Source organism: Moschus berezovskii, chromosome 20 (genome assembly GCF_049115385.1).
Source record: "Moschus berezovskii isolate FMDL1 chromosome 20, NW_MosBer_1.0, whole genome shotgun sequence".
NCBI lineage: Eukaryota > Metazoa > Chordata > Mammalia > Artiodactyla > Moschidae > Moschus > Moschus berezovskii.
The window spans coordinates 61,491,412-61,513,026 of record NC_142479.1 but is presented as its reverse complement, the minus strand read 5'-3'; the positions used below and the strand labels follow the sequence as shown (position 1 = coordinate 61,513,026).

Here is a 21,615-nt window from a genome sequence, read left to right as displayed (position 1 = left end):
CCCCTGGCAGAGTGATCAGTCCTCACAGGTCACCTCCCTGATGCTGTCCCTGGGCCTCCCATCCTCCCCTCAGCTCTTTCGTTCTTGTTTGCCTGCTTCCTGTGTTTCTGCCCCCACACTGTGGGCTCCCCCAGGAGGACGGGGGCTCAGCCTCAGTCCGAGAGATGGGGGATGGGCCTGTGCACTGGCTGGAGAGGAGCGAAGGGGGCCCAGGCTTCAGTGTGGGGAGCCCGAGGGTGGCTGCCGGCCCAGAACAGCGTGCAAGAGGGTGGGTGAGCGCCAGCATGTGGGGAGGGCAGCGCTGAGCACGCACCTGCGATAGGGACAGTGGGGCCGTGGACATGGCCGGCAGTCCTCATGGGGCTGTGCAGCAGGCGGAGAGAGTGGGGAAGGAGTCCTGAGGCCGGTGCGGAGCGGGAGATCGCAGGTGGCAACGCAAAGTCCCAAGGGGAAGGGATACTGAGTTGGGCCAAGGAGTGGGCATTGCTGGGCTCGGGTGAAGGTGGGCCTGTGGTCCACGGGGCCTCAGGATGAGCAGGGGCTCGGGAGGCGGGAGCTGGGAGGGGTGGAACTGTGTGAGACCCCAGAGAGGTCGTGGTGGGAATTGCCACCCCAGGGCCAGGGTCTTCATTGGAGAGTGGTGGTGGGCCAGGAAAGGGTGGGCTCTTGTCAGCTGGGGCCGGGTTTGAGCTGTCACTACCTGTCTGTTCCCTTCTGGCAGGTTTGTCACACGACCTGACGTCAAGCAGAAGAAAATGGCGAGTTTCCTGGACTGGAGCCTGTGCACTTTGGCCCGCTCCTCCTTCCAGACCATCGAGGGTGTCATCGCCATGGATGGGACGCTGCAGGCCCTGGTAAAATGAACACTGCCCCAGTGGGGCTTGTCTGTGGGGTTGTGGGAATGGCAGGGACGAGCCCTCTTTAATACCGTGGTTTCATTGTGAAGTGGCTGGAACACAGGAGATGTTGAATCCTGGCAACATCTTTCTTTCCTCTGCTGCTTTGCATTGGGCCCTGTGACCCAGGGCTGGCCTGTGCTCTTGGCGATCGACTTTCTGCCCAGGTGAAGGGGATGGACTGGTGATGCTGTGCGTCGCCGCCAGGGGGCATTGGTGCCTGCAGAGCAGAGCCAGAGCCAGTGGGCGGGCAGGGGAGTGTCCTCCTCGGGCTTCCTGCTGCTTAGACTTGTTACAGAGGAAAATGGTTAGAACCAGGGTGAAGGAAATAAGGCAGGTTTTGGACTTTGTTCTTGTTCAGATGCTCTGGGTGTTTGTAATCACTGCACCAAGTGCAGACTGGACCTGCAACCCTTTCCTGGCTGCCTGCTTTGCTTGTCTGGTGGTACTTTTTCTAGTATAGACGGGGAGGAAAGGTTAGTTTAAATTCTTCGGGGGAGGGGAGGCTGCCACACCTGAAGCTCTGGGGTCATGGCTCCTCTCCCTGGGCCCTGAGGTCCTTGCAGTGGGCGACTTTGTCCTTGTCTCTGAAGCTGGAGGGCCCAGGGCCCGCTTAGAGGAGAGCAGGGTGTTTGGGGCTGTGTTTAAATGGGGGCATTTGTGCCGTGACTCAGTGTGATGTCATCTTCTTGGGTGTTGTCCCATCTTCTCTCTTTGGCGGTGGCAGGTTCTGACGGGGTGTAGGAGGCGAGAGGGCCTGGGGAAAGTGGAGCTGATGGCGTGATGGCCCGGGGCGGAGGGCCAGGAGGTGGGAGAAGCAGAGGACAGCACTCGGCCCTGCCTCCTCCACTCCTCGAATGTTCTCTCATCTGCGTCTTTTCATTCACAATATCTTCAGGAAGGACCGTCATTTAAATGATGAGACTATCTCAAGACATTTAAAAAAAACAACCAAAAACCTTGAAAAATAAAACCTGTCCTGAATTCCTGTGGTCTGTTGAGGTGATGTCTGTTTTTTTCATGTGTCCTTTTATTCTGTAAATAAATGTGATATGTTATTACAATGGTTTTTAAAAAGCTGAGATATAATTTGCATAATATACCCTTTAAAGTTCAGTGATTATTTTGTACATGCACAAGATACGACTGTCACCACTGTCTAATTCCAGAATACTTTGAGCACCCCAAAAGGAAACCCCACACACATGAGCAACCTCCTCATCCATTCCCCGCCCCCAACATCCCCAGTTCCTGGCAACTAATGATCTACTTTCCATCTCTGGATTTGCTTCTGGAGGACATTTCATACAAGTGGAATCGTGTACAATATGACCTTTTGAATCTGGCTTCTTTGGCGTCACATTTCCACAGGATTCCATATTGTAGCCTGTCAGTGCCTGCTTGCTTCTTAATACTCCTTTGTAGTTACTCAGAATTCTGAGATACTCTGAATAAGCTGATCTGAAAGCTTGTGTGTAAGATTTTGTTTGAGCATATATTTTCAATTTCAATAGTAGCAATTTTTTTTTAAGTGTAACAATTTAAATATATTTCCTGTGTTTCTGAGATCTTATAGAAATTTTTTATGGCATACCCACCTGTCATATTGATGAAACATGGGTATCAGCCTGTGGCTGCAGGCAACTCTCGTTCCAGCTGTGTGTGTGGGGAGGTGCTTCAGGAGGACTTTATTGCTTTGTCGGGTGTCGGTGCTGGGGGCGGCTGGCTGAGAACGGTGCTGAGCGTGGAGTAGAGGGGAGGGAGTGGCCCTAGTCGCCAGGCTTTCGCTGCAGGGTCCCTGGGTGGGCGTGTGCAGGGCATCGAGCCCTGGTGAAGAATGGGTGAATGGGGCTGAGATGGTTTATTTGAAGGTTTGAGTGTAAGTGGATTCTTAGTTTTTTTGTGAGTCACATTGAGAAGTCTTAGGTCATAGAGAAGGGTCTGATGAACGCTGCTGAGCCTGTCAGTCCACCTGGGCCTGCAGGGTAGACCCGTCTGGGCATGGGTGCTGCTTCCTGACTCACTTTTGTCCTGCTTTAGACCTCTTCCGCCCAGTCTGGAATCTGCATCCTTGACAGGCTCCTGGGGTCTCCTGGCAGCGCCCCCTGGCCTAGAAGCCACCCCTCCTGAGACCGTTGCTGCATTTGGGTCAGGGCACCTGGGCTGTGGGCGCCTCCACTGCGGAGCTGGAGCTAGCGGCGACCACCCCCGGGGCCTGCAGCTGGCGGGGCCTCTGTGGCCCTCACCCAGAACTGGTGGCGGTGGGCTTTTGTGCTCAGGCCACCAGCGAGTAGTCCTGTGGCCTCCTCCAACTCAAGTCCTTAGGATGCTGGGGCCTCTTGGCTTGAGAAGGTCGTGGGGTCACTTCCTGCCCAGTTTCTGCTGTGGCTGGGCCCAGAGGTCCTTTCCTTAAACATTTTGATCCTCTTACTGCTTGTTTCTAGGTTGCTCCCAAGTTCTGCTCCTTCTCCCCACGTGGGGCACAGGTGTTGGCGAGCCTGCTGCGCCCTCCTGCCGGCTCTTTCACCGGCCTCGAGTGGGGAAGGGCTTTATACTGGGTGGCCTCCCCATTTTACACTCAGGAGGAGTGAAGGCCTGTCGTGTCTTCCTCCTGAGGAGTAAAGTGATTTTCTCAAAGCCTTAGCAAAGTTGAACCCCACGTTCCTGCCCCCGTGTTGGCTCAGAGGAGGAAGCCCTGCGGGCTGAGGTGCTTTGGCAGCCACGCCCCGGTGCTCTGTGGGGAGATTGCCCTCGGCGAGGGTATTGCCTGCTTTGAGAGTCCTGCCAGGGGAGGTGGCCCCCCCCATGCTCCTGGGGGCAGGCCCATCTCTTCTGCAGCCTCTGAAACCTGGTGGTTCCTCTGGAGAAAATAAAAAAAATACCCTAGGGTCTTTCTGGAGTCATGTGCCTTCTTTCTTTTCTTTTGAAGGAGAAATTTGGTCTAATTGCTGCTGCTGCTGCCACTGCCCGCCCGGGCAGGAGGAAGCAGTGTTGGTGCTGAGCTCTGCCGGGCAGGAGCGGTTTCGCCATGAGCTCGTCAGACCTGAACGGGGAGGCGCGGCGTCCGCTGTGCATGATGAAACCTGCAGGTGTGCTGCGCTTCAGGATTCCATCTGCCTCCTTTGATGCACTTGGCTTCACTCTATCCACCTGCTCATTAGTGTGGGCTAGGCGAAACAGGTGGACTCGTAACAAGTACCGTCGAAACTGGGGCTTGATTTTTATTTCCCTTGAAGCATATTCCTCTTGCAGCGGTGATTTTTTTTTTTTAAACTCTTGTGGGAGGGAAACAAGTGTCCGACAGCTTCATGTCATTGGAAGGCCCCTTAATTCTAGCTCTTTGAAACATCCTTTGGTTTAGGCCCTCTTTAAGCATTGGGGGCTTCCCTGGTGGCTCAGAGGTTAAAGCGTCTGCCTCCAATGCGGGAGACCCGGGTTCGATCCCTGGGTTGGGAAGATCCCCTGGAGAAGGAAACAGTAACCCACTCCAGTATTCTTGCCTGGAGAATCCCATGGACGGAGAAGCCTGGTAGGCTACAGTCCACGGGGTCGCAAAGAGTCGGACACGACTGAGTGATGGAACGGAACGGAACGGAAGCATTGGGATTAGTGGAAATCTAGGAAATTCAAGGAAAGGAGACAGTATTAAAAATGGAGGCTGGTGGCCTTTTGGACTTGCACTCTGCTCGCACTGGCAGGTGTGCCGTCCTCGCCCTGACCCTGCAGGTTGGAGGTTCGCAGACTGACGGGTGACTCTCTGTGTGCCCCGCCCTGGCACTGGACAGGGGTGTGCTGTCCTCTTTGCCAACCTCTGGGGTGTGTCCCCGCTTCACAGTGAGGAATCTTCTATCTGTTCTGTCACTGTCACAAGTAACCCTTGTTAAAGGGTGAAAGAGTCACAACACGAAAAGCCAGGGAAGTGACGAGGCGGGACGCGAGGAGAAGGCGCTGGCTCCCTTTCTCGTGTGGATGTGCTGCCTGTCCGTTCTGGGTTCTTTGGAAACAGCACCCTGTGGTTTCACTTCAGGCGTCTGGCCAGAGGACAGACGGACACGCTTGGGTTTTTTAGTCACAGCACTTCCCTGGAGCAGGGTTCTGGGTGGAGGAACATGGGGCAAGGACCCCGTTTTCAGGGTGTGCACGTTATGAAAGGTTCATGCGCTGTTGTCAGATTCAGCAGAAATAAGGCACCTTCAGTTTCCTCGTGTGTCTGAGAGGTGGAGCAGCCAGCTCCGAGGCCGCTTTCTTCTCACGTGACTCACTGTTTTCTGTGCGGCGGGCGGCCCAGTGCACGGGTCTTGTTAGAACACGCACGGTGTGAGGCTGGCCTCTGTTCCCCGGCGGCCTGGTTTGTACACCTGCTGTGTGATGGGGTGACGTGTCCTGCAGGACAGGTGCGCCCTCGCCGGTGGCCCAGCTTGGCCCACACTTGCAGGGGAAGGGACTCGGCCATTGCAGCACCCCCCTGACCCTTGGGTGAGAGACACAGGGCGCCGTGCCCTGTGGGAGACAGACACACGCAGACTGTCTGGCCAGTGTCCCTCCGCCCAGGCCGCGGTGCCCCGCCTTGAAGCCCCCACTGCCAGGCTGCCTGGCCACCCTCCCCTGCCCTCCGGCGCGCTCTGTCTGTGCCTGAGTCCCCCCCTGACCCTGGTCCCTGGTTTCCGTCCTTGCTCCCAGAGCCCCGGCTCTGCTCCCCTCTGGTGCTTCAGGCTCCACAGCTCAAGGCAGTGTCTGTTGTGCTGTGGCTGCGCCCTCCTCCCGCCCAAGTTCTGAGTGCGGCCCCGCAGCAGAGGAGGCTGCCAGCCGGCACTGTCTGTGCCCTCGCAGGCCAAGTCCAGTGCCGAGCCCCACGGCAGGGCCGTGGCACAAGCTGTCCCCGCGGCCCAGCCATCCGTTGCTGGTCCAGGGCTCCCCGGGCTGCACCGGCCACCCCCCTCCTCCACCCTCCACCCAGGCCCTTGCCTCGAGCGCGGGTGCCTGCCTGCCGCTGCCCTCCCTCCATTCAGCGGCCCCGCCTGGAGGGTCCCTGCTGGCAAGGGTGCTGCCTCTGGCGTTCTGCATCCCGTGCCCATTTCTGCTGCCCACGTGGCTTGCCCCGTCCCAGCCCTTGGGTGCGGCAGGCTCTGCTCTGCCCGTCTGGTCCCAGGCGAGGCTCTTGCTCCCCTTTCTCCTTGTGTCTGCCTCCTCTGGTCTCACTTCTGCACGTAGTCCTGTCTTCCTGCTGGGCTCGGCTCCAGAGCTCGGCCCCTGCCCCTTCCTGCGTCCTAGCCAGCTCTGCTTGGGACTGTTCTCTGGGGATCACAGTCCCCTCCTCTCACCTCTGCTCTGGGAGCTGTGCAAGCGCTATGTTGATCGTTTCTCAGTTTCTGGGATAGAAATTGTGTGTTTTGTATCCTTTGTATGTCATGCATTGGGCAAATAGTCTGTGCAGTCAGTATTTTTGGTACTCGTCAGTCAGTTGAGTCTGCTTTCATCTGAAGAATCTTCAGCAGTAATGTCAGTGGTCCTAGTGAGGCCCGTTTGGGAGGGATCGGAAGTCCGCTGGTCTGGCTCTGCCTCCAAGACTGTTCCTCCTGGTCTTTCCCATCCTTGGGGTTTATCTTCGCAGTGTGGAGGTTGAGGTGCAGCGGCATCTGCATCTTTACTGTTCTTCAGATTGATTCTGATCCTTTTAAGAGAAGAGCTTTGAGCTTTTTTAGCTTCATGGTGTTTGAAATTCATGTATTAGGGGTGGTGGAAAGCCTGCCTGTGCCTGTTCCTTTGTGTGGCTGCTCATGGTTTATGGTGTCTGACCAGGCTTTGTCAGGGTGGCCAGGTCAGGTGAGAGCCACCAGAATGGCTTCCCAGTCATCTGCCCCCTGCCTGGAAAAACTGGGCTCCTCCGGGTAGTGAGACCAGAGGCAGCCCAAGTGCTTGGGTCTGGGGAGGGATCATTTAAATGGGAACATCTAAATGCAGCTTGCTGTTAGGATCCTGACCTCTCCGTGTTCTGTTCGGAACGGTTGAGAAAGCTCGGCGGCTAATGAGGTGGTAGAATGTGTTGTTACAAACGGGTCGACATCTGAAGACACGAGGGCATGGTCGTCAGGTGTCCTCTGAGCTCTTGTGCCGCCTCCTCTTCCAGATGGGATGCTGGAAGCCGTGGTCAGTTGCTGGGGTGGGGCTCGGTCTGCCTGCCTGTGAAGGTGTGTGTTTATGGTTGGGATTTCACCGTTAGGTTAGGGAAAGATTGAACACACAGCGGGAAGATAAAGCTAGATGTGATTGTTTTGATCGTTTAAACATTTCTTTATAGCTGTTAAACTATCATTTACATATTTATATACTTAAAATCCTTTTAAGTTTACTTGATGTATTAATAAATGTGTTTTAGCAGAATTGTAGTTTTTCATTCTGGGTTCTAGCCGATAATAATCAACTGTTTATCCCAACCATTGAAAACTCACCTTCAGCAGTTAGGATTTTTCTATGGTTGAGGAAGTTTTTTTCTTTTCCCTTTATTATATGCAGCCCTGAGGACACAGAGCAGGCATGCTCTCAAGGGGAGCAGATGTCTCGCTGCCCTTGAGGCTGGCCGTCCTCTGGGTGGCTGGCTGGCTTGCCCCCTCCCCTCCCTCAGGCCTGTTCCTCAGCACAACCTTTTGGGCATGGCCTTCAGGTGGGTTCTCCTCTGTATTTCTTAGTGCTCCCTCATCCAGTTTCAGCTTACTTTGATTTCTTAGGGAAGTGACGGCACCTTTCATGTCCCCCCTCTCTTTTAATTTTGCAAGCCTCCAGGTGTGTGTGTGTGTGTGTGTCAGGGTGGGCGAGTGGAGGGTGGTGGAGAGGAGTGGTGGTGAGCTTTCTTCTCTGACCTGGTGGGAGGGGGCCTGGAGTGTGAGTTAAGAGAATCCCTCTGTACAGTGCCTTTGGGTTTACTTGAAGGGTGCTCAGTAATTAGCCTTTGTTGCCTTCCATGGAAGGTCTGGCCCTTCTTGGGCTCTGTGGTTCCCACGAGGACCATCTGGTCAAGCTCTGGGTGGCATCTGGCCTGGAACTGAAGTGTTGGTGCCGCTGGTCCTTTCCGATCATGTGTTGTCCCCTTTGTGTGTGCATATCAGGAGCAGTGGTACTGGGGCCCGGTGCCCTCCTTGGCCTGGAGACGGGACTCAGGAGCACAGAACAGGGGAGGCTGCCCTTCCTGGCCCTGTCCTGTCTGCTGGCGATGTCACATCTTCCTGAGGGATAGGGAGTGGGGCCATCGTGTAGCCAGGTGTCCCGCAGCGCCAGTGCTCCTCAGCCCGCAGAAGAGTTCTCGGGTGCTTGTGGCACCCCTGAGCCATGTGGCGTGGGCCCCTTTCTCCCGGAGCCTGGGATGGAGCTGCTTTTCTTGGCCTTGACTTGGTGGTGCCTTCAGGGGCCTCAGACCAGCATCTCCTGCTCGGCAGCTGGGCAGACTTGCTTCCAGCAGCTGACAGCCTGTGATTTACGGCTGGAGAACATGCCCCGGGGAGGAAAGCTGGTTGCACAGCGGGAAGAAGAGCCGGCTTGGGTGGGTGGTGACTGGAAGGTGTGGTGGTTGAGCACGATTACTGAGAAATGCGTCTGTTTGCACCTTGTGCTGTGCTGGTTTCTAGAAAAGCAGGAACAGTCATCTCGCCTCAGATGTGTGTGCTGTATGGTCTTGTCTCTATGTGGGGTGATTGCCTCAGTGGTCTTCAGTTGGCTCGTGTGTTATGCTTCCATGAAAAGTGGGATACCCTCCCCATTTAGTGGCTTGGCTGATGGCTCCTTCTGACCATCTAAAGACCAGTGCGTTTCTGTGGGCCACTTCCTCCCCTTGCTGAGGGTCACCATCTTCTGCGCATGCTGGGTTGGACCATGTGTTTTCAGGAGGGAAGGCCAGTGAAGGTGGCCCCATTACCTGTGGAAAAGCAAACCAACCAACAAAACCAAAGCCCTGGACTACTGTGATTCTTGTTCCTGTTCACCCCTTCTGCCCTCTGAGTCCATTCACGGGAGAATCCGTAACTCCTGTGACCCTTCCCTTCCTGTGTACAGAGTCCTCCCGGTGGCAGCCGTGGAGCTGGTCTGGGGCCAGGAGTAAGGAGAGGGCAGGCTGCACTGCACAGCCCACTGCTGTCCCTCACCTGCCTCGCATCCCTCCAGCTCTACCACGGCCTCCCCTGGAAGCCGGACAAGGCCCTCACACAGGACCCAGACAGCTCATACCCCAACAATAAAGCTTACGGGACAGACACACCGCCCCTAAACTGATGATCTCGTCACCAAGTATAGAATAAAAATGAGTTTTCAAAGGGGGCTCCTCGTACTCTACCCACTAATGTGCCGAGGATTCTCCATGCATGTTGCACAAGACACGTTTGCTAGAATTTGTTATGAAGCCATGTGGGCCTGGGGTTTTCTTTCTGGAAAGATTTTGCAGTACTAATTAATTTTTGTTTGTTTGTTTCATGATCCACGTCCATTCAGATTTTCTGTTTAAGTAATTTTTGCTAATTTGGAATCTCACAGTTTGTCACTTTGCTTTGAGTTGTCTTACTTGTCATATAGTTGTTTATAAAATTCCTTTGTTATCCTTTTGATTTCTGTGGACTCTTGTGAAGTCCTTGAATTCCTGACTTTATGTATGCATGTTGTATGTGCTGGTGTGCACATGTGTGTTTATTAAAATACACAACCACACATGCTTGTGTTGTTGAACAGTTTTAAATCACTCCTCTGCCTCTAAATACTTCAGTGGGTGTTCCACGTAATCAGCACACTGTTTTTGACGACTGATTTTTAAAATAAAAGTTTTTTTTTTTCCCCCACATGGTAATAATTCCTTTTTTGTAACTTATTTTTTAACTGGAGGAAAATTGCTTTTCAATATTGTGTTGGTTTCTGCCGAAAGTAAAAGTCGGTCAGTCGTGTCTGACTCTTTGCAACCCCATGAACTATACAGTCCATGGAATTCTCCAGGCCAGAATACTGGAGTGGGTAGTCTTTCCTGTCTCCAGGGGCTCTTCCCAACTCAGGGATCGAACCCAGGTCTCCCAGAATGCAGGCAGATTCTTTACCATCTAAGCCTTAAGTGAAGCCCAAGAATACTGGAGTGGGTGGCCTATCCCTTCTCCAGTGGATTTTCCTGACTCAGGAATCGAACTGAGTTCTCCTGCACTGCAGGCGGATTCTTTGCCAACTGAGCTATCAGGGAAGCTTCTGCCATACAACAATGCTAATTAGACATAATTAATACATATATCACCTCCCTCCCCTCTCTCCATCCAACCTGTCTAGGTCATCACAGAGTGCCAGACTGGGATCCCTGTGTTCTCACCAGCTATCTGTTTTATATGTATCAGTGTATATGTTGACATATATGTGTGTGTGTATATATCTCCGCATGTATATGTAGCATGCATGCCTACTAAATTGCTTCAGTCACGTCCAGCTCTTTGTGACCCTGTGGGCTGCAGCCCGCCAGGCTCCTCTGTCCCTGGGATTCTCCAGGCAAGAACACTGGAGTGGGTTGCCGTTTCCTTCTCATATATGTAGATGTGTGTGATGATGCTATTTTCTCCATTTTATCCTGCACTCGCCTTCCCCCACTGTGTCCACTGGTCTCTTCTCTATATATCTGTCTTCATTCCTTCCCTGCAAATAGATTCTTCAGTACCATTTTTCTAGATTCCACATAAATGCATTAACATAGAAGATTTGTTTTTCTGAGTTCCTTCACTTTAACAGGCCCTAGGTTCATCTGCCTCACTAGAACTGGCTCATATTCGTCCTTTTTCTTGCCCACATGGTAGTAATTCTGATGATAGTAGCCACTGGGAGAGAATGGAGGGTGGGTACTTTGAGTTCAGCAGTGCTCAGCATGCGTTCGTGTCTGTTAACCTGGCTGTGTCTGCCCACCGTGCCGCCCTGTGTGGCGGGGTCTCCGCTTTTGCCACCCGGGCTCGGCGTGGAGTTTTGGGGGGCAGGGTTCAGAGCTGTCAGTGGTTCTGGTGCTTCCGAAGTTGAGACAGTCAGTCTTCCTGGTGGTATTTTCTACTTCACTTCCTAGAGCTGTTGGCGCGCTAGGGTGTGCTTCATGGTTTTAGAGAATTTTGGCAAAATTTGTGTTAGCAGTTATTCTTACACCAAGGCATTTATTTGTGTTTTTAAGTGTGTAATTGCTGTCACTTGGAAAGTCGATTGAGAACTGAGTGGTTTTTGTAACTTTGTGCTTGTTGTGTTGGCGGCTGCTTCCTAGTGGCTCTGGTTGTCTCTCTGTGCAGCGGCACTGGCTGTGTGGATGGCCTTGTGCTCCGAGGACCAAGCGGAGGTGGTGTGTGACCATGGTGCGCTGGTGCCGTGACCTGGGCTGGGCCAGCCCTGAGCACCCCGCACCCCTCCCCCCAGTCCTGCTCTGCTTGGAGGAGAAACCAGACCCTCAGGGAGGCCCCATCCTTGGCCGGGTTCTCTGTCCTGGTTTGTATGTGAGGCACTTTGGAGCTGAGACCACCAGGGCCAGGTTATTGTTATGAACCCTGACATTTAGTTTTTTAAAGTTAGCGATATCTAACAGTGGTGTGTCCTGTAAGCTTTATTGTTGGGGTCTGAACTATCTGGGTCCCATGTGAAGTCCTGGCCTGGCTCCCTGGGGAGATGCGAGGTAGGTGAGGGCTGGCAGTGGGCTGCGTGGTGCGGCCTGCCGTCTCCTTACTCCTGGTCCCAGACCAGCTCCACGGCCACCAGCTTGGGCCTCTGTCCTTCTCAGCCAGTCCACTGGGCCTGTCCTGGCAGTCTGGGCGGGAGGCTGACAGCCAGCATTGAGAGGGTTGCTCTTGTGGCTACTGCTGCTGGAGCAGGGTGCGTAGTGCTCTGCGTGGAGCCATAGGCGGCTCACCTGGGGGCTTCCATGTCCTGTTGAGACTCATCCTTCCTTTCCACCTCACTGAGTGCTTCCAAAATTCACCAGGAAGAAGCTTGGGGATCTGGGTGACTTTCCCCTTGTCATAAGTCCAGATTGTAAAGGCAAAGATTTCAAGTGTTTGGGGAGTGGTTTACCAGTCCTGAAATGGGTATATTTCAGACGTGACCTAGGATGTCCAGGGGTCCTTCTCCATTTATAGTGTGTGTCATGGGGGAGGGAAATGCCCTGAACTTCCCAATCTGATGGCTGGCTCATGGTTTCAGGGTTGAGCTGGTGGGGAGAGAAGGGGAGAGAGCGCAGAGGAGCGCGTGACTTCCACCAAGGGGCTTTGCAGCAGAGGTGCAGAGCGGGGCTGGCACGGCGAGGATGTTGTCCCATGTGCTGGGAGATGGTGGTAGAGTTGTGGGCTGCTGGCTGGGAGGTTCCTTGGTGCTTTGAGTACTGGAATGTCTTGGGCCTGTGGATCTGAGCCCCTGTGGCCTGTTCTGTGTGCCTGCTTTGGTGCGTCCAGGGCTCCCGGGTGGTTGGTCTCTACATAAAACACCACTGACTAAGTGTCTGGGATGGTGTTCACCCTCTTCATCTCAACTCAGTGTAGCTCATTGGCCGGCAGAACCTGGCGTTGGGGGACAGGGTGCAGGGCATTCAGGCCCACGTACCTTCAGATGGTCTATGAAGCGGTCTCCTGTGCCAGTTAAATGCTATTCCTGAAGGAGGAGGAGTTCCTTAGTTGTTTTCTTAGAGGTGCTCAGCTTTAGAGCTCTTTGTTTAAGGACTTGGGTACCTGTGTGAATTACCACAAGTCTTGCAGACTTGCTTTCCTGGTGGCTGAGACGGTAAAGAATCCGTCTGCAATGCAGAAGACCTGGGTTCAATCCCTGGATCGGGAAGATCCCTTGGAGAAGGAAATCGCAGCCCATTCCAGTGTTCTTGCCTGGAGAATTCCATGGACAGAGGAGCTTGACAGGCTACAGTCCATGGGGCTGCAGAGAGTCGGACACGACTGAGTGACTAACACTTTCACTTTGCAGACTTGAAACCTGAGGGTAAAATTTCAGGTTGAGGACTTCGGGGTTTTGATGTTTTGTTGGCCTTCTGGCCCCATGTGTGTGTGATGGAGGAGGGGCCCTTTCTCCTTTGTTGACTCAGATTGAGGATGAGTTTGTGGGAGCCTTACCTTTGTGTGGGATAATTCAAACTGTAGTTCTTATCCTTTGGTACCTTCAGTTACACGCCGGTCCTGGAAACCTGGTGTGATTCTTTCCTCTCGGTACAGGCCAGCGCCCTTACATCAACACTGGCGTGTGTCAGTGAGCCCCGCCTCAGGCTGCGTCCCTGCTTTATGCTGCCCACTTGGAAGATTTTCAGTCTCGTAATTTCTTTCTTGTATAGCAAATCTTGTTACTTCATGGCAAGTGTTTAGGATAAAAATTTTGGAAGATTGCAACGAGTTGTTTTGATAATTTATGTTTTAAATTTGTAAAGGTTTTTGTAATATTTTAATCCTTTTTTTGTTTTTTTTTAAGGCGCAAATATTTAAACATGGAAAACGTGAAGACTGTTTACCCTACGGTAAGATTTATTTGTTAAGTGAGGATGTGTTTGTGAGATGAGTTTGCCTAAATTCTGATCAAGTGTGTCTCACTAAGTTTATTCATAGGCAGAAAAATTTGTGACTTGCTGTATTTGGATGTTGTCACAATTTTTTTTTGTGGTCTTTGTGTGTGTGTGTGTGTAAGAGAGAGTATGAATGTGTGAATAATCTCTTTGGCCTCAGGCCTTGTACGGGAGGAGGTCTGGGTTCCTGACTGACAGGTCTCGATCCTGGGTACTTGGAATGTAGACCTAGCCCTGAGGTCTTCAGCTCGCTTCTTGGGAGCCCAGCTGCATTCTTGCTGACACCATGGCTACATCATTTGCCCTTTTTGTCTCATTCTCTTAATTTTAGATTAAACTTCAACTTATGAAAACCTATGTAGTCATTCTTGCTGCAGGAAGGCTTACTACCTGGAACAAGAGAAATTTCTTAGTCTGTGCGTTAGAAGATGTGTGGATCAGATTTGGGTAGTAGAGTCTGTTTGTTTCTTGACATTTTCATCATGGGACATTTCATATACACAAGGGCAGAGACACTGGTATGGTGAACTCGCGTGCTTTTTTCACAAGCTTCAGGTTTTTGAAGCATGGGCATCCTGTTTCATCCATGCTCCCCCTCACACACCTTCCCCCCTGCCCCAGACACCCTGTCATCCCACTGGCATCTGTTCCTTCTTTTAAGAAACATAATCTTGATGTCATGTCACACTTGAGAACGTGAGCAGTCGACACTTAGCATCATCACGTTTGTCCTCAACAGACTTGCACACGCAGACGCCGAGTCTGTCTTGAGTTACCGTCAGTTGTACCCAGGCTGGTCACTGTATGACGTTTGGGTCTTTTGGGGAGTTACCCAGAAGCCATCACAACTTGGTTTGAAAAACCGCCCTCCTCTTGTCTCAACACGAAACACGGTCTCATGTGCTCTCCTCACCTCCGCCTTCTGTGACGCTCTCCTTATTGCCCCGAACAGCCTTAGTGGCAGGGGGACCTGATCACACCGCTTCCCTGATTGTGGAGATCCCTCCCTGTTCTTACAGCCTCACACACAAGTCTGTCTGCATGGTCCTCGTGGCCCTTAGCTTGTGCTCCACCTGCCGTGCACGCACCCGCTGTCTCTGTTCAAGTTGCTCCTCCCTCGCTAGGCTCCTCTGCATTCCATCTCTGGATGCCTGGTGGAGCAGGTCCGACTCCAACTGCACTTAGTAAATAACATGAGTTGAAGGGGTCTTTATGAAGCAGAGCTCAAGGGGTATAGCGTAGATGTAGGCTTTCGCACTGACTTGGAGGAGGGGGGCCCATGAAGTGTCTGGTTTTGATGTTGTGCATGTCAGGTGGGGTTGGTGGGTTCAGGAGATCACACAAACCCTTCCCAGCAAACTGAGCAGGATGTTCTGTGTTCGCAGCTGCCACCGTTCTCCAGTGCCTGGACAGCTGCAGGCTCCCTGACAGCAACCAGACCTTGCTCCGGAAGCTTGGGGTGAAGCTCGTGCAGCGGCTGGGCCTGACCTTCCTGAAGCCCCAGGTGGCCAAATGGAGGTTGGTAGACTGAGCGGTAACCATGCAGCCAGGGTGTGTCTGGAGGCTGGTGTGGGGCCTGGGGTTTCAGGCAGCTGGGCACAGTGGGCTAATTGATGGGTCCTCCTGCTTTCATTTTCTCCCTCCAGTCTCAAGAGGGTTTCTGATTTTGAAAGGAACAGCTTTTCTTTGGATAATTTTCTGACTTCACATCTTCCAGGTAGAATTTTGAAGTGGGGCTGATGAGATGGAAAGCTTGTCTCTTGTTCAGAAAGTGCCGTCCTGGTGTAGGGCAGCGCTATTCTGGGCATTTCAGTCTGGGTTTCAGGCGCACTCCTCAGGGTTTTCTCAGAGAGAGCTGTCTCTGCCTGAGGATGGAAAAGATGTCCTAGTGGTCCTTAGTGGCTCCCATGGAAACAGCCTATTCTATTGTGCTGGGATACTACATTTTTAACAGTCTTCAGTATTTTTTTTTTAATTATTTATTTTAATTGGAGGCTAACTACTTTACAATATTGGAGTGGTTTTTGCCATATGTTGTCATGAGTCAGCCATAGGTATACATGTGTTCCCCATCTTGAACCCCCCTTCCACCAGTCTTCAGTTTTATTTCAAGTATTCATATGTATGTTTTGGGAGGAATTATTTGCTTATGAGGAATCATTGATTATGTTTCCAGTTATAGGAAATTGCAGAGAAGTGTTATATATTAGTGATGTTTTACTGAAATACCTTTTGAGTATTCTGCATACTGTAAGTATGTTCTGTAAGTTGTTTATGAGACTAATGTTAGTGTCTACTTTGCAGATGCTGTAAAAGATTAATGTTCTGTACTGTGTTAGCGTTCCCCTGAGAAACAGAACCAGTGCGGGAGGGGGTGTGTGTGTATGTGTAAAGAGACACAAGGAATTGGCTCGTGGTTGTGAGTCTCCAGATCTGGTAGGCTTAGAGACTCAGAAGGAGCTGATCAGAAGAATCCCTCACTGAGGGGAGAGTGATCCCGTCTGTGGTCCCTGGGCCTTCACCGGACTGGGCAAGGCCCACCACATTGGGGAGAGCAAGCTGCTTTACTCAGCCCACAAGGTAAATGTTCGTCGCACGTAGAGTCACCCACAGAGACACACCCAGAATAACGTTTGAACAAGTATCTGGGCCCTGTGACCCGGCCAACTTGACACACTCAAATGAACTGTCACAAGTACTCCAAGCGTTTACTCGGGAAGGAGACTAATTCAGCATCACATTGTTCAGGTTGTACCTCCCTGGACACTTAAGTGTGATCGTTGAACGTGGTGGCTTCAGTTTTCCGTCTTGTTGTTTGCTTTCTCTCTCTCCCATCTTTTGTTTCATCTTATCCCCTCTGATGCACTTTCACGCTCTCTTGTAGATTCATTCCCTTTTTGGTCATCTTCCCTTTAGGAGAAGTGAGTCTGTCTGGCAGGCGGGTAATTGGCGGCAGTGCCCCTCTTGTTTTCTGCCCTGGCCTGGTCAGTTCCTCCCACTGGGATGCGGCCCTTGCTCCTGCAGCAGCTGCTTGTGTCTTACATGTGGCCTTTCAGTTCTTCCTACGGGACCCACACTTCAGTGACTGCCCGGTGTTACATGGGTACCTCTGGACTCTGGCTCCTGGCCTCCCACCTCCTCTCTGATGGTGTGTCTGGATCTTAACACGCCTCACAGTTGCCTGAGGATCCAGGGAGACTTGTGCAGAATTTGGGGTGCTTTCTCAGGTCCCCTTCCTCTAGTGTCTGTCCCCACTTAGTAGCCATCTCGCTAGTCAATGAATTTTTTTCTGCCCATCGGGACAGTGGCTCTCTGCTTGGGCTTTACTTTCCTGTGCTGTGGTTAGAAAGTGCCTCTGGGAGGAAGCAGAGGGGACAGTGGGTGCGCCTGAGGGCTTCTCTGCTGTGAGGGCTTGGAGCCTTGCCGTGGGTGTCTTGTGCCTGCCAGCAGTTGACTTATACACTTTGTCTAGATCTGTGGTTAAGGCGGGAGGGAGAGTCCAGTGGCAGCCTGTCTGGTCTCTGGTTGCTGGACAGTGACGAGGACTTTTCCTGTGAGGTGATGAGCATGTGTCCTCACTGGAGGAGAGCAGCGACTGAGTCAACAGTTGTTGCCACGTGCCTGCTGCTTGTTGGGTGCTTTATGACCACAGTCCTGTGGTGTCTGGTGATCTTCTCCCTGATTCAGTTACCTGCTGCTCCTCTGATTTCTTTTGCGTTTTTTTCCCCAGACCAGGCAGTTGTTGGATACTCTCTGGGTAACCTGCAGTGTGGACTCAGTTCTGAATCTGTCTCCGTGGAGATAGCACCAGATCCCACATATTAAGGGCTCAGTCCACAAGACTGTCTCCTCCCCCCTCAACCCCTCCCCTCACTGGTTGCAAGTCCCAGTTGTCATCTGTGCTTCTGACAGTTGGGCTACAGGTTGGCAGTTCCCACTACCCCCTTGTTGGGTTTGATAATTTGCCAGAGTGGCTCACAGAACTCAGAAATATTTTATTTATGAGATTATTGGTTTGTTGCAAAAGGCTCAGGAATAGTCAGGTGGAAGAGATGCCAAGGGCAGGGCTCAGGGAGAGGGCATGGGGCTTCCATGGGTTTTAATGGAAGCCTCATTGCATAGTCAGGGTTGATTCCGTCACTGGCCATTGGTGGTTGATTGACCTTCCATCCTGGGAACTACCCCACGGAATCTGAGGCCTCAAGGCCACAGCTAACAGTGTCCAGGTTGCCTCTATCTCCAAAGCCCCAGTTATCTCTTACCGGGTTTGGCCTTAGGCTACGGCCCCTAGTCTTCCTGCTGTAACTCAGCCTGTCACCGTTTATGCCCCAAGCCCTGTCCTGAGATGGAGCTGCCCCAGAGTCAGGCCCAAGCGTGCCTGCCCAGCTTCCAGGAAGGGAGGCGGTGTTTGTGGGCCTCACTCTGGACACGCCTGGTCTGAGTGCTCCGTGTGCATCCTCCCATCTGGCCTCATTTTATAGACAGGGAAACTGAGGCAACCAGAAGTTCAGGGACTGTGCAGTCAGACAACTGAGCTGGCCTGTGCTGTGGGACCCTTTGTGGCGCCGTGGTAGATAATGCTGGTGACCTCACTAGGTGGAGGAAGGGGGTGTGGCGGGCAGGAAGTAGTGAGAGCCATTCAGGAGGCGGGCTCTGTGGGCGCTGGAGTGGACCAGCTGTGCCCCCTGGGGTGCGGAAGGCAGTGTCTGGCCCGGGGCGGGGGGCGGCACTACACTCAGGTGGGACCTGGAAGCGGAGCCTATGGAAATAGGGCCAAGGCCAGTGGGTTTGAACATGCCTTTCCTGCCATCTCTTGTTCACATTCTTATTGTCACGCTTTATCGTCTGCCTTTCTGTTAAGAAAGCTTTCTAACACGTGAGGGGTTCTGAGTCCTCTAGAGGGTGAATCTGTGTTCTGAAGCTGAGATGAGGTGGTCGTCTTTCCTTGACAGTCCATGCTGGTGATCGTTATTGCTCAGTTTCCTCCCTGTCCATCCCATCCCTGGAAAGCACATGGAATTTTCAGTGATGCTATTTATAAATTGCTGATTCATTCGGGATTTTCTAGCTTCAGGATGTCCCAGTGGGTCTGAGGTTCATTTGCTCCTTGCAGGTACCAGCGGGGCTGCCGCTCCTTGGCCGAGAGCTTACAGCATTCCATTCAGAATCCCAGAGAGCCCATGACACAGGCTGAGACCCCCGACGGCGACGGAGAGAATGACGTCCCCGAGGAGGTGGAGAGTGTGATCGGTGAGTGCGGGCCACCTCATCTCCACCTGCAGGGCACCCAGCTTGACCTCTGGTCTTTGCAGGGCAGGAGGAGAGGCTGGGGATTCCTGCACCTGCAATCCCCCTGGCCCTCCGATGCGGCCTAGATTCCTCTGGTCAGAGTGGCCTGTGTGTACACCTCCACAGGCTCCATCCTGCCTCTGTGTCCACTTCTGGTGCTGCCTCTGCTCTCCTGCAGGGCCTCCACTGACCGGCTTGCAAGGCTCGCCGTGCTCAGAAGGCCTCTGTGCGGCCTCTCCTAGTGGCTGACCATTTCCAAGACCCGGTCCCCAGGAGAACTGCTCTCTGTAGCCTCCAGCAAACACTTGTTTTCTCTGGGCAGCCTGCCTCACTGGTGCGCTCTGCCCAGTGTCTGTTAGGATGGGTGGATGTACTTTTTAGGAGCTATGGCAGAAGTTGGTCTTAAATGATGATTTGAAAACACACAGGAGGAAATGTCCTTTTCTTACGATTGGAATTAAGGTTCTTCCTGTAATTCCCTTTATGGTACTGTTTTGAGTGACGTGCAGGGTGGGTTACCTTAAAGCTGGGAACTGAGAGCTCAGCTCGAATTCCGGGTGCTTCCATGTGGCTCATAGACTGGCCTTCCTGTATTCTTCTAGAGCAGCTGCTGGTTGGGCTGAAGGACAAGGACACGATTGTGCGGTGGTCTGCGGCCAAAGGGTAGGTGCCTGGTTCAGGCCGGGGGCTGGCAGCTTACTCCCCAGATACTCAAGGGTCTGCTGGGTCTTCTTAATCATGAAGAACTTCTTGTGGAATTCGAGAGCTGTGAATAGCTCTGAGAGTTTTAAAAGGTAGACTGATTTTTTTTTTCTCCTAATTTATATTTATTGCTTTATGTCCTAATTTTCAAGCATGTTGCTGAGGTTGGTCAGCGGCTCCTTCATTTTCTCTCATTTTTGGCTGGAGTGAGCCACATTTGCCTTTTTTTTAACCTTCAGGTGTTCCTTTTCTTACTCGTCCATGTCCTCATCGCTGTGACCCCCACTTCCTGCCCCCATGGCCAGGAGTACACCCCTCATGTGGGAAGGGGTGCTGCATGGCCCTACTTAAACCCAGAGTCCCTGGGAGGGACTGGCATCTCCCCTCTGCTGCGCCTGAGGGAATAGCCAGCAGAGGTGCCCAGGCCCACCCAGGTGGGCCAGAGGGGCATGGGGGACAGAGTACAAAGGAAATGGTTATGGGGAAAAGTAAAATTGATGGAAGTGCTGGTGGGCCCTCCCTCGAGTTCTGGGTTTCTGTGCCAACTAATTCACATAGCAGGAGCCAGGGAAAGGAGGCTCACATGGAGGCTTTGGGGTAACTTTGAAGCCCAGAATCTTGTCTGCTTGGAATGTGATGGGCTGGGAGGGTGAGTCTTCTGGGGTGCTGCTGGCCAGGGCACAACCCAGGCAGGTGACCTTATGGGAGCCAGCCCAGTTGGCATCCAGAATGGGGGTGGGACATCCTGCCGGACAGACCTTGGTGGCCTGAGCTGGGAGCCTTGACTGTCTGAGACAAACGCGTGCCCACTGGGCCCCCTTTGCCTGGGTCCCCCAGGTATCTGTCCTGTGTTCATGTCAGTGTGATGGGCCCCCTGATGGGGCAGGTGGCCTTTGCGGAACAGGCAGCCACTTTGCCCTTCTCTGGAGGGAAGGACAATCTTGGGACATTCCTAGTGTAGCATGGTCCCTCGATGGGCTGGTGATGCTGACATTGCTTTTCCTTTTCAGAATCGGTAGGATTGCCGGAAGACTGCCCAAAGAGCTGGCGGATGACGTGACCGGGTCGGTGCTGGACTGTTTCAGGTGTGTGGGGAGATCACAGAGGGAGGCGTGTTTCTGGGGCATGTGAGGCTGACCCAGGACTTTGACTCTTTCTCCGGAGATCTGAACATGGCTGTCATCTCTAGTTGGTTTGGAGTACTTTATCTCGTTAGCTGACTGACATTTTACAAACTTACTAAGAGTTTTAGTGATGCTTTCACCCCAGTGGGTAGATGTGTGCTCTGGGTCCTGGGGGGACAAGCTGGCATGGTGCTGAAGTCTCAGGCTCTCTTGTATTTTCAGTTTCCAGGAGACGGACAGTGCCTGGCATGGCGGGTGTCTGGCGCTGGCAGAACTGGGCAGACGAGGCCTGCTGCTCCCTTCCCGGCTCTCAGATGGTGAGTGTGAAGCTCAGTTTGTGTGAGCACCTTCTGGTGCTTCATCCAGCCCCGCCTCCTGGCGCGGCCCACTCCCTGGCGTGACGCGAGCATCGTGAGTGTTGCAGAAGAGCGCCTTCGAGGCCTGTGTCCTCAGCCTTCTTTCTCATGTAGGCCTTTCTGAGTCCCCGTGTCTGTTCTCCTTCTGTGCAGTTTCAGTATCCCCAATTTCAGTGTCGGTCCCGATTTGGAGGGTCGTGAGCTCTTGTGATGTCTGGGATTATCTTATCCCCCAGAACCAGTTTCACCTTCATGGGGGTGCTGTCGCCCATTAAGAATGTGTTCTCCTGCAGTGACATCATGGTTCCTGGGAGCAAGGTTCACACCAGTGAGGGGATGGGGAGGGAGCTCGCAGTGGGTCTGAGCAGGGGGACAGCGTGGCGGGTGCAGACAGACCACTGATTTCGAGGCCTGCATGTCATAGCTCTCGGACCTGGCCGCATGGAGGTGCAGCCTGGGACCAAGGCCACAAGAAGCTTGTCTGGGGTGGGTGAGGATATCCCTGGGAGCAGCGGTGCCTGTGGATGGAAGGGACGGATACCTGGGAGGGATGAAGAGGGCCCTTTACTGGAGTGTGTCTCCACAGATTCCATGCGCCCTGTCATGGGGGTGACTTCTGTGCAGAGTAGGGATGTCTGTGCAGAGAAGGTGCTGCTCAGCAACCAGGCGGTGGGGTTGTCACAGGTGCTGGCTGTGTAGTTGGCGTTGTGAGGCACGTGCAG

The 21,615-nt window shown here is 53.0% G+C and overlaps 1 protein-coding gene across 1 annotated transcript in view; it reads left to right on the top strand.

Moving 5' to 3' along the window:
- The window catches only part of TBCD (tubulin folding cofactor D), a 145,736-nt gene that overhangs the window by 21,610 nt on the left and 102,511 nt on the right, over positions 1-21,615 (top strand). The window contains exons 7-13 of the mRNA XM_055408246.2: positions 722-854; positions 13,332-13,377; positions 14,808-14,940; positions 18,536-18,672; positions 19,314-19,374; positions 20,424-20,498; positions 20,760-20,854. Of these exons, the coding sequence (XP_055264221.2) occupies positions 722-854; positions 13,332-13,377; positions 14,808-14,940; positions 18,536-18,672; positions 19,314-19,374; positions 20,424-20,498; positions 20,760-20,854 (680 nt within the window). The remainder of the gene's footprint in view (positions 1-721; positions 855-13,331; positions 13,378-14,807; positions 14,941-18,535; positions 18,673-19,313; positions 19,375-20,423; positions 20,499-20,759; positions 20,855-21,615) is intronic.